This window comes from Lithobates pipiens, unplaced genomic scaffold, assembly GCF_037356315.1.
Source record: "Lithobates pipiens isolate NorthernLeopardFrog02 unplaced genomic scaffold, aLitPip1_a1.2 Scaffold_23, whole genome shotgun sequence".
NCBI classification, from domain to species: Eukaryota; Metazoa; Chordata; class Amphibia; order Anura; family Ranidae; genus Lithobates; species Lithobates pipiens.
The window spans coordinates 39,419,828-39,431,881 of NW_027507785.1; the positions used below are offsets into that span (position 1 = coordinate 39,419,828).

The window sequence follows — 12,054 nt, forward strand, 5'->3', positions numbered from 1 at the left end:
GATCGTCCCAGGGACGAGGACGAGCACAGCAGCTCCAGCTGCTGTCTCGGGTCCTCACTGAATAGATAGCAGCAAGAGCCATTGGCTCCTGCTGCTGTCAATCAAATCCAGGGACACGGGAGGCGGAGCCGAGTCCTGTTGTCTGTGTCAATGGACGTAGCAGCAGGACCTGGGAGCACGCCCGCACGGTTGCCCCCATGGAAAGCAGCTCTCCGAGGGGGCACTCGAGAAGAGGAGGAGCGCCACGGAGGAACCCCAGAAAAGGAGGATCAAGGCCACTCTGTTCAAAACCCTTGCACAGAGTAGGTAAGTAGGACTTTTTTTTAATAAAAAATGAACCTTTACAATCAATTTAAACCATTTTCTATTTTAGCTGCTCCAGTGTGAAAGCGGCCCCATAGTTTAATGTGTGTTTATTCTGGGGATATCTAAAAGATTGGAATACATTCATCCTAATTCCTCAGTCCTCCGACTGGCAGTGCTCCAGCCCCGAAATGTGAGCGGGCCCCTGAAATCCCCATGCACAATGCGTTGACTCCAAGAAGGGCTTTTCAGGCGCTTCGGAAGTGCTGCCCATTCATACCAATGGGCAGGGGCAGTGCGAATAGTGAAAACATATACAAAAGATAAAAAAAAAAAAAAAAACATCCACTCACTAAAGTGTGAACACTGCACCACCAATTAAGTGTGCTTATAAGGGTGCAGTGTCCCTAGTATTGCTGACTCACCGATTAGGTGTGGTCTCCGTGACTCAAGGCCTAGCACATAAAGAAATTGGGAGGGTAGAGTCCCCCTGAAAGGGAAGTTCCAGGTGGACCAAGCAGCTTAAATAGGGAAATTTATTGCACAGAAAATAAACATGCACATACAAAATCTGCCTAACCACCACCAACACCTAAATATAGTATTAAAACGAGACAACGTTGTCTATTTAAGAACATCACATCCTATCAGACTGTAAGCACATTTCGTATGTACAGGCAATATAGCATGTCAGCATATGAGACAGAGCGCGGAAGTGTATTGGGCACAGTTAGCCAGAGGTAGTCCTTAGTTCAGAGCTGCTAGCACAGACCGAACTATATGAACAAAGACTGCTCAGTGAAACAGTCCGCGGGTTGGGAATGTTGAAAAGTAGCCACAAGACAAAGCTGAGGACACTATACAGCTGATGTGTAATCAATAGGATGCTGGTCCACTCACCTGGCCGGAATGCATGAGTCTCTCTGGGCCATAGATATCCCAGGCAACCCCGTTTAGAACAGCCTGTTAGGTCTCTCACTACCCAATCCTTGTCATTTGTGGGGCTCGATTCCCGTGGTGTCGTAGCCGACATGTTTCGACAAATCACGTGGTCTTTATCAATCAATCCCTGATAAAGTCTACACGATTGGTCGCCTGTTAAGTCACAGACGACGTACCTCATCAGGTCAGCACAAGCGCACTGTACACTTTGAGGACAGCGGAAACCATTTTTGAGTAAGGAACCAGGATGGTCTATCAAGACAATGTTACAACGCTCTAGCGACACATCGAGTAGACCTGCAGCAGACACACTTCTCGGATTTCCCAATGAGAACCGAGCCCCACGAATGACAAGGATTGGGCGGTGAAAGACTCAAGAGGCTGTTCTGAACGGGGTTGCCCGGGATACCTATGGACCAGAGAGACTCGTGCCTTCCAGTCGGGTGGGAGGACCAGCATCCTATTGATTACACATCAGCTGTATAGTGTCCTCAGGTTTCTCTTTTGTCTACTTTTCAATGTTCCCAACCTGCAGATTGTTTCACTGAGCAATCTTTGTTCATATTGTTCGGTCTGTGCCAGCAGCACTGAACTAAGGACTGCCTCTGGCTAACTTATGCCATTGTACCCAGTGATAACCAAGAACTGATTCATTTTCTTCAAACAGTCCATTCTGTCATTGGCCTCCTGGGCTAACTTACTCAGTACCCAAGTCCTTGCTGAATTCACTTTCTATTCTCCAGCAGGAGGCTTTGATGGTAGACAGTGGGTTGATGTGCACATATTCTTATGGTACATGTTACCAGGATCTATGTGCCCAATACATTTCCACTCTCTGCCTCATATGAAGACATGCTATATTATCTGTACATACGAAATATGCTTACAGTCTTTGATGTGATGTTCTCAAATAGACAAAGTTGTCTCGTTTTAATACTATATTCAGGTGTTGGTGGTGGGTACGTTTTTGTATGTGTATCTTTACTTTCTGTGTAATAAATTTCCCTATTTAAGCTTCTTGGTCTGCCTGTGGGGGACTCTACCCCCCAATTTCTTTTTTGTGCTCAGTGTGAAAGCGGCCTTACAATATAGCATTTGTTATTGTTCTCATTTTATTAGTAGAGGAGAGTTCAGCTGCACGGACACAGCCAATGGTCCCAACCTGCATATCCCCGAACGCATCCCGCATAGGCAAAGACAACTCTTCACACAGGTGTAAGGATATGCATGCCCCTGCAAACAAGGCCTATGAATTTGTGGTCCTTTAAAGATTATAATCAATAGGTAGGTTCCACTTTTTCCTTTGAATGTGACACACCCGTTTTAACATTTTTATGGAAAATAGGGACAGGCAGTATGAATGGACAAGGTTTACCAATAGGGGATAAAAAGAAAAGTACTTACCTTGAAAATCTTCAGAATTTGGTAGTTTCACACCACAGACAAAATAATCCTTTTGGTCATGCTGTGAAGACAGAGTTAAAAAAAATATTGAAAATTACCAGGAAACTAAAATCTTTAGATATCCATCAAAATTTTACATTCCATTATGTGATTACCCCGAGATTGTAAACAATCTTGGAGTATAAATCTGCCCACAAATGTTACTAGATGATACAAATCTCCTACAATGTCATTTGGAATTACTGACAACTAGAGGCAAAGCATACCAAAACCATTTATTAAATGCTTAACCAATCAGGAAGGCCCTGACAGTACTAACGCCAACTCATAGACCTCCCAACCATTTACATATCATGTAGTGGTGTCCCCACCACATGATTTTCTCAGCACGATTCTGCGTGTTTTATGTGGACACCCAAAAAGAAGTTGCTGCTTTTCAGGTAACCAGCTTCATGTGATTTTTAAAATGCGCAGATTGCCACAATTGCTGTGCAACAAATTGTGGAAGATTCGAATTGCGTCTGGGATGCCTTTGAGGGATAATGGCACCCAAAAGCACGTGGTGGTTTTTCAGCAATTGGGAATCGCAGACAGAATCATGACGATCTGATATCGTGAAGTGTGAAGGCAGCCTGAAGCGGTAATACAGTTGCATTGTAATTAGCGTTTTATTTCATCCCAACAAATGTAACTAAGCTTTCTAGATGCTAATTGAGCCTTGAGAAACCATGGGCTACACAAAAGTGCAAAATGTAAAGACCTCTTTCTAAACATTCAAAGTGAAACAGAATGTGCAGGTCTCGTGAACACAGAGCTTAAAGAATGCCAGGCGTTGAGCTTTTTCTCTTCCAGCCTATGAAGGCACCTCTACATTGCAGCGAGGAAGTATTCACAGAGCTTCACTTTTTCCACATTTTATTAGAAAGAAGTTTGTTTGAAATCTTTGCAAAATAACATTTTTATATATTATATATATATATATATATATATATATATATATATATATATATATATATATATATATATATATATATATATATATATATATATATACATACACATATACACACACACACACACACATACATACCCCATGTATATAAGTATTCCCAGCCTTTGCTCAATGCTTTCTGAAAGCACCTTTGGCACCAATTACAGCCTCCATTCTTTTTGAGTATGCTGCTACAAGTTTGGCACACCTACTTTTGGGCAGTTTCTCCCATTCTTCTTTGCAGGACCTCTCAAGCGCCATCAGGTTGGATGGGGAGTTGGTGCACACAGCCATATAAAGATCTCTCCAGAGATGTTCAATCGGCTTCAAGTCTGGGCTCTGGCTGGGCCACTAAAGGACATTCAGAGTTGTCCCGTAGCCGCCTCTTTGTTATCTTGGCAGTGTGCTTAGGGCCGTTGTCCTGTTGGAAGGTGAACATTCACCCCAGCCTGAGGTCTAGAGCACTCTGGAGTAGGTTTTCATCAAAGGATGCTTCTGTATATTGCTGCATTCATCTGTCCCTCGATCCTGACTAGTCTCCCAGTTCCTGTCACTGAAAAACATCCCCACAGGATGATGTTGTCACCACCATGCTTCACTGTAGGGATGGTATTAGCCAGGTGATGAGAGGTGCCTGCTTTCCTACAGACATGGCCACTTGCCTCTCAAGCGAAAGAGTTCAATCTTTGATTCATCAGACCAGAGAATTTTGTTTTGCATGGTCTGAAAGTCCTTCAGATGCCTTCTGGCAAACTACAGGCAGGCTGTCATGTGCCCTTAGAAGTGGCTTCTGTCTGGCCACTCTACCATACAGGCCTGATGGTGGAGTACTGCAGAGAGGTTTTTTCTTCTGGAAGGTTCTCCTCGGAGAAACGCTGGAGCTCCTCGGTCACCTCCTTGACTAACGCCCTTCACCCCTGATCACTCAATTTGGCCGGGCTGCCCACTCTAGGAAGAGGTGGTTCCAAACTTCTTCCATTTACAAATGGAGGCCACGGTGCTCATTGGGACCTTCAATGCCTAATACATTTTTCTGTACCCTTCCACAAATCTGTGCCTAAACACAATCCTGTCTCGCGGTCTACAGACAAATCCTTGGACTTAATGGCTTGGTGCTCTGATATTCACTGTTAACTGTGGGACCTTATATAGACAGGTGTGTGCCTTTCCAAATCATGTCCCATCAACTGAATTTACCACAGGTGGACTCCAATCAAGTTGTAGAAACATCTCAAAGATTATGAGTGAAAACAGGATGGACCCGAGCTGAATTTTGAGTGCCTTGGCAAAGGCTGTGAAAACTTATGAACATGTGATTATTTTTTTTTTTTTTATAAATTTGCAAAGATTGCAAACAAACTTTTTTCATTATGGGTTATTTTTTGTAGAATTTTGACGAAAATAATACATTTAATGCATTTTGGAATAAAGCTGTAACAAAATGTGGCAAAAGTGAAGTTCTGTGAATATTTTCCGACTGCACTGTATGTAAGCTGATGGGGTTGATTTACTGAAACTGGAGAGCGCAAAATCTGGTGAAGCTCTGCATAGAAACCAATCAGCTTCTAGAGTTTATTGTCAAAGCTTAATTGCGCAAGCTGAAGTTAGAAGCCGATTGGCTACCATGCACAGCTGCACCAGATTTTGCACTCTCCAATTTTAGTAAATCAAGAACTATGAATCCATGCACACATCAGTATTTACATGCATATTAGAAGAAAATGTATAGGCTATAATAAATTTAAAAAAAGTTCCTTTTTATATATATATTTTTTTTAAATTAGATCGTTTTTATTGAAAAAAAAATTTTTTTGCAAACATACAAAACAAAGTCAATAGGTAATACAAATATACAAAAGTATATAAAGCAAGTATTATAATTGTAACATAATATGTAATAAAGTAATACATCAAGGACTGGCTTGTAATCATTGCCAATATCCGATGGCTTTACATGATTCAGATTGGAATACCAGAAGGTAAGCTTTTGCATAGCTGTGAGAATATGCAGAACATACTTGCACCGCAATTTCTCCTCTTATCACTGTTCCCAAAAATGAACCAGGGAGCAGAAAAAAGTTCCCTTACAACCCTTGAGACAGGGTGTGTACCACAATAAACAAAACGTGTACCTGAGAATCCATTAGCAAAACAAAAACTCAAACAAATAAACCTCTGCATGCCAAGTTACCCTGAGGATAAAATTTTACCTCTTGGTGAAGTAGGGGAGACCATCAAGAGTTAGCAAACCATCCAAGTTAGATCGTTTCTCAAATAACAGTATTACGTCAAGTTAGAGCAACCATTCTCAACCAGGGTTCCTCGAGCTGTGGCTGATGAACCACCTTTTTGATGGTGCCTACAGAGTTCAAGGTTCAGCATCACATAGCAAAGCCCGTAGCATGACACCAAATATCTTTTTAGCTGTCTTTAAGGGGGGAAAACTGAGCACCACTTTAAGGGGGACATTCTTCCTTTTGGCCACCAGTATCAGGGGCATTGTTCCCATTGACCCCTGATAAATTGTTTTAGTAAGGGTTCCTCAAGACCTGAAAATATTTTTTGGGGTTCCTCTAGGGTTAAAAGTTTGAGAAAGTCTGAGTTAGAGGAAATTTTTCCACCAAAGATGTTCCTTCTTCCATTGGTGGTCAGTGGGAAGAATGTTCCTTCTAACAAATGGGGCCAGTGGAAAGAAAGGCCCTTACATTGGTGGCCATAGGAAAGAAAGTGCCTTGCATTGGTGGCCAGTGGGAAGAAAGCCTCTTACACTGGTCAGCAGTGGGAAGAAAGCCCCTTACATTGGTGGGCAGTGGGAAGAATGCTCCTTATATTGGTCGGTGGATAGTAGGTCCCCTTTACAATGGTGTTCAGAATGCCACCTTCCAGGCAGCTAGAAAAAGATAACTGGTGTCATGTAGCTGGGTCTACCAAGTGGCACTGGACCCAGAACAATGCATGCCCTATTACAATGGAGGTCAGTCGTAGCTCAAGGATCCCCTTAGCAACCTCTGGAGAAACCCTCGGTTCCACTGAACCCTAGTTAAGAATGACTGGCTTAAGCACTTTTTACTTGACACTCACCGCCTCAATTGGATAAATATAGGAGAGCTCAGACAGCAACTGCCGACAACGAATGGTGAGCTGAGCATTGGTCTTTAGGAAAGTTTCTCTGAAAAACAATAAAATTGGATAATGGACTGGGAAAAAGACACATATGTATTTCAATATAGTGGTGGCAATGAATGAGTTACCTCTTTGCGGTACATTCTTTTCTTAACTCATTAAGAGACTCGCTCTTTTTCTGCAACTTCTCGTGCTGTACATTAAATTTATGACCTTAAATAAAAAGAAATCCATTTACAATCTTCAAAACAGAACTGTTGAAGGTGGAGCCAATCCTCTCTCAAGTACCTGTCCTAGAAAATGATTTGGTAAAAAATCTTTTAAAATGATACAGTGCATCTGGAACGTATTCACAGCACTTGAGTTTCCACATGTTATAGCCTTATTCCAAAATGGATTCAATTAATTATTTTCCTCAAAATTCTAAAAACAATACTCCATAATGACAATGAAAGAAATTAAATTTGAAATCTTTATAAAAATAAAATAAAAAATCACACATGCATAAGTATTTACAGCCTTTGCTCAATACTTTGTTGAAACACTTTTGGCACCAATTACAGCCTCAAGTCTTTTTTGAGTATGATGCTATACAAGCTTGGCACACCTATTTTTGGGCAGTTTATCCCATTCTTCTTTACAGGACCTCTCAAGCTCCATCAGGTTGGATGGGGAGCGCCGGTGCACAGCCATTTTCAGATGTCTCCAGAGATGTTCAATCGGGTTCAAGTCTGGGCTCTGGCCGGGCCACTTCAAGGACAGTCACAGAGTTTTCCTATAGCCACTCCTTTGTCATCTTGGCTGTGTGCTTAGGGTTGTTGTCCTGTTGGGAGATGAACCTTTGCTCCAGTCTGAGGTCCAGAGCTCTCTGAAGCAGGTTTTTATTAAGGATGTCTCTGTACATTGCTGCATTCATCTTTCCCTCAATGCTGATTAGTCTCCCAGTTCTTGCCGTTGAAAAACATCCCTATAGCATGATGCTGTCACCACCATGCTTCACTGTAGGGATGGTATTGGCCAGGTGAAGAGCAGTGCCTGGTTTCCTCCAGAGATGACGCTTGACATTCAGGCCAAAGAGTTCAATCTTTATTTCATCAGATCACAGAATTTTGTTTCTCATGGCCCGAATCCTTCAGGTGCCTTTTGGCAAACTCCAGACGGGCCGCCATGTACCTTTTACTAAGGAGTGGCTTCCATTTGGTAGAGTGCTGCAGAGATGGCTGTTCTTCTGGAAGGCTTTCCTCTCACCACAGCGAAACACTGGAGCTTTGTCAGAGTGACCATCAGGTTCTTGGTCATCTCCCTGACTAATGCCCTTCTCCCCTGATCGATAAGTTTGGTCAGGGGGCCCCCGCTCTAGGAAGAGTCCTGGTGGTTCCAAACGCCTTCCATTTACGAATGATGGATAATTAAAAAATTTTAATTTTTTTTTTTTGACCATTTACAGATGGAGGCCACTGTGCTCATTGGAACCTTCAATTCTGCAGACATTTTTCTGTACCCTTACCCAGATCTGTGCCTCCATACAGAGGTCTACAGACAATTCCTTGGACTTCATGGCTTGGTTTGCGCTCTGACATGTACGGTTAATTGTGGGACCTTATATAGACAGGTACCAAGTGTCTTTCCAAATCATGTCCAATCAACTGAATTCATCACAGGTGGACTCCAATCAATTTGTAGAAACATCTCAAGGATGATCAGTGGAAAAACGATGCACCTGAGCTCAATTTTGAGTGTCATGGTAAAGGCTGTGAATACTCATGTACATGGGATTGTTTTGTTTTTTGTTGCATAAGGCCTCTTTCACACGGGACAGAACCGTGATAATCTGCCCCGTGAACATCCACTTGCTCAGCGTGGATCGTTCCGTCGATCCCCGCTGAGCAGGCAGAAGACAGGTCCATCCCTGCACGGTGTGCAGAGACGGACCTGTCAGAGCGCCGCTCTCCCCTATGGGAGATCGGATAACGGCAGACTGCTGAGTGCGTCGTCACCCGATCCGATGACAGATGGAAAAGTAGGTTTTTCCTCCGTCACACTTTTTCGGATCGGAAAGGGTCGGATGACATGTCACCGCTGACATCCGACGCTCCATAGAGGTCTATGGAGCGTCCGTTCAGGTCTGCCTAAAAAACATACAGGCGGACCTGAACGGATCGTTCGTGTGAAAGAGGCCTAATACATTTGCAAAGATTTCAAACGATCTTCTTTCATGTTGTCATTATGGGGTATTGTTTGTAGAATTTTGAGGAAAATAATGAATTTAATCCATTTTGGATTAAGGCTGTAACATAAAATGTGGAAAAAGTGAAGCGCTGTGAATACTTTCCAGATGCACTGTAATAAAGAACACACATTTCATTCAAATGTGAATACCTCTATCACATAAAAAAAATAAAATAAAAATTGTTTCAACACTAAGGGACTTGCATAACAATTTTTTTTAGAGACTTGTGTTTTGAAGCCCCAGCTTGGTTTGTTTTTCCCCCCCCGAATGTTGCTTGTACAGCTGTAAAGCTCAAAAGTCACATCTTAGACAGCAATGATAGGCTTTTTATAATAGAACAAAAAAAAAAAAAAAGAAGGATTTAGAAGAAAGTCAGATGTCTTTGAAAGCAAAAACCACTTCAGTAAAGAGAAAAAAAAAAAAAAGAAATTCCAACATATGGCATTTGATTCAAATATTCACCAAAAAAATGCACTGAATTATCACGCAGGGGGGAAATTTACAAGCCATGGTTTAATAAAAAACAACGCAAACACACACAGAACGGAACTGAATGTAATGCGTTTCAGCTCATATAACATTTGTGCGAAGAAAAATAAAAATACTTTGTGAAATGGTCAATACATTTAGCATGGTTAATTAACCACTTACTGGTTAATTAACTTACTTCTGCTCTCCAGTTGTTGGAGAATTGATGGCGGCGGTATATACAACCAACTGAAAGCCGATAAAGTATATACCAAGGTTTGCAATGGCAAAACAACCAGCATTGCAGAGGTTGGGCCCAGGTGGTAAAGTGGACCTGACCTCAAAAAGTTAATATTTGCAATGCCATAGGCAACATCTGGAATTGTTAATTGTGCATAAGTGGTACCCTCAAACACTTAGGCCCTTTTCACACTGTGGCGTTTTTCAGGCACTACAGCGCCTGAAAAAAAAAATAAAAAAATCTAGCCCCTTTCACTACAGTGTGAAAGCCGGTGGGCTCTCACTGGAGCGGTGCGCTACCAGGACGATAAAAAAAAGTCCTGCTAGCTGCATCTTTGGAGCGGTGTATTCACCGCTCCTACCCATTGAAATCAATGGGGCAGCGCGGCTATACAGCCGGCAAATCGGTTTTAACCCTTTTCCGGCCGCTAGCAGGGTTAACACCGCCCCGCTAGCGACCGAATACTGCTGCCAAAATAGCGCCGCTTTACCACCAACGCCGCTCCCGCCCCAGCGTGAAAGGGGCCTTACTGTTTTTGTCTTGAATGCCTCCTGATTTTCTCCTGCTGCCACCTCGTTTCTTTACAGCTGCAGTGTAAATCTAAGGCACTTTTCCCTCTGACTGCTTGTCTCACCAGATTAAGGCCCCTTTCACAGTGGGGCATTTTTCAGGCTCTACAGCTCTAAAAATAGCGCCCGTATAGCGCCTGAAAAAATCTGGCCCCTTTCACTCCAGTGTGAAAACTGCAGGGTTTTCACACTGGAGTGGTGCGCTAGCAGGACGGTTAAAAAAAAAAGAAAAAAAAAAAAAAAAAAAAAAAAAAGTCCTGCTAGCAGCATCTTTGGAGCTGCAGCGGTGCTTTCTGGGCGGGTTTAACCCTTTTTCGGCCACTAGCGGGGGTTAAAACTACCCCTAGTGGCCAAATACCGCAGCTAAAACAGTAAAGTGGCACTAAAAATAGAGCTGCTTTACCGCTGACGCCACTCCCGCCCCAGTGTGAAAGGGGCCTTAGAGTGAGATCTAATGACATTACTACTGTGCTGCTCACTGTTCTCCTTGCTGGAGAGGAAGCTGTACCCGAGGACCTGCAGTGCAAGAATCTCCCCGCTTCTGCAGACTTGTGCTTCTTCCACCACTCCTGCTGTTTATTGAATATGATCCCAACCGGTCTCTTAGTAGGGTTGAGGGAAAAGCTTTGACATGAGGAAGTAAAGACCGGCCTCAACTGGCCTCCACCATACAAAGATTCATCACAAAGAAAAGCAGACTAAGGACAAATTCACACTGTAAAGCAGGGGGGCAGTGTGCGTTTCCGGCTGAGCTAGGGGGCAGTGTGGTGCACGATTAATCGCATTGTGCTGTTCCCCCCCCCCCTTTTTTTTTTACTTTATTTGAAGTGTACAAAACGTACGCTTCATTCACTAATGTAGAAAGTGCGCAGCAGTGGGTAGGCTGGTGCGCTGCAATAAAATGCAGAGTGTATGCGAGCGCAGTGCTACAGTGTGAACAGGACACATAGGAAACAATTGTTTCCTGTGTATCCCTGCTGTGCTAGACATTTTAGTACACGATAAAATGTCTGTTATTGCACATAGTGTGAATTAGCCAGTCAAGTTAGTAAATGGCATAAGATCAGCTGCAAGGAGACCACAGCCAATACTGGAGACTAGACTTAGGGGGTTATTTACGAAAGACAAATCCACTTTGCACTGAAAGTGCACTTGGAAGTGCAGTCGCTCTAAATCTAAAGGGTAGATCAGAAATGAGTGGAAGCTCTGCTGATTTTATCTTCCAATCATGTGCAAACTAAAATGCTGGGCTTTTTTTTCCTTGCATATCCCCCCGGAACTACAGTGACTTTACTTCCAAGTGCATTTTCAGTGCAAAGTGGATTTTCCGTTAGTCAATAACCCTCTTAGTCTATTAGCTATACTTGCGGCTGGGTTCACATCCAATACCGATGTGGCTTCCCAGCTGGGGGTCCTGTGCGCCCCCCATTCAATGTTTCTGGTCCGATATAAGCCCAAAAATTTTGGCTGAACACAGTGGGGATATGTGAACCAGCTCCAAAGAGAGCTGGTCAAAATCTCCTGCTATTGCGAGTTGGATGCGGAGAACCCACATCCAATTGGCAATAGTGTAAACCCAGCCGTAAAGAGAAGCTCCAGTCTCCCCCCAAAAAATGTAAAGTGGGATTCCACCCTAAAGTGGAACCTCCGCTGATCGGATCCCTCCCCCCCTCCGGTGTCACAATTGACACCTTTCAGGGGGGAGGGGGGTGGAGATGCCTGTCAAAGACAGGTATTTACACCCACTTCCGGGCATAGACTCCCGTGGGAGTCTACGCCATTT

At 43.2% G+C, this 12,054-nt stretch overlaps 1 protein-coding gene across 1 annotated transcript in view; it reads right to left on the bottom strand.

Moving 5' to 3' along the window:
- UVRAG (UV radiation resistance associated) overlaps positions 1–12,054 on the bottom strand; it is a 161,415-nt gene that overhangs the window by 71,407 nt on the left and 77,954 nt on the right. The window contains exons 9-11 of the mRNA XM_077451436.1: positions 6,892–6,976; positions 6,722–6,809; positions 2,650–2,710 (exon numbers count right to left, since the gene is read on the bottom strand). Of these exons, the coding sequence (XP_077307562.1) occupies positions 2,650–2,710; positions 6,722–6,809; positions 6,892–6,976 (234 nt within the window). The remainder of the gene's footprint in view (positions 1–2,649; positions 2,711–6,721; positions 6,810–6,891; positions 6,977–12,054) is intronic.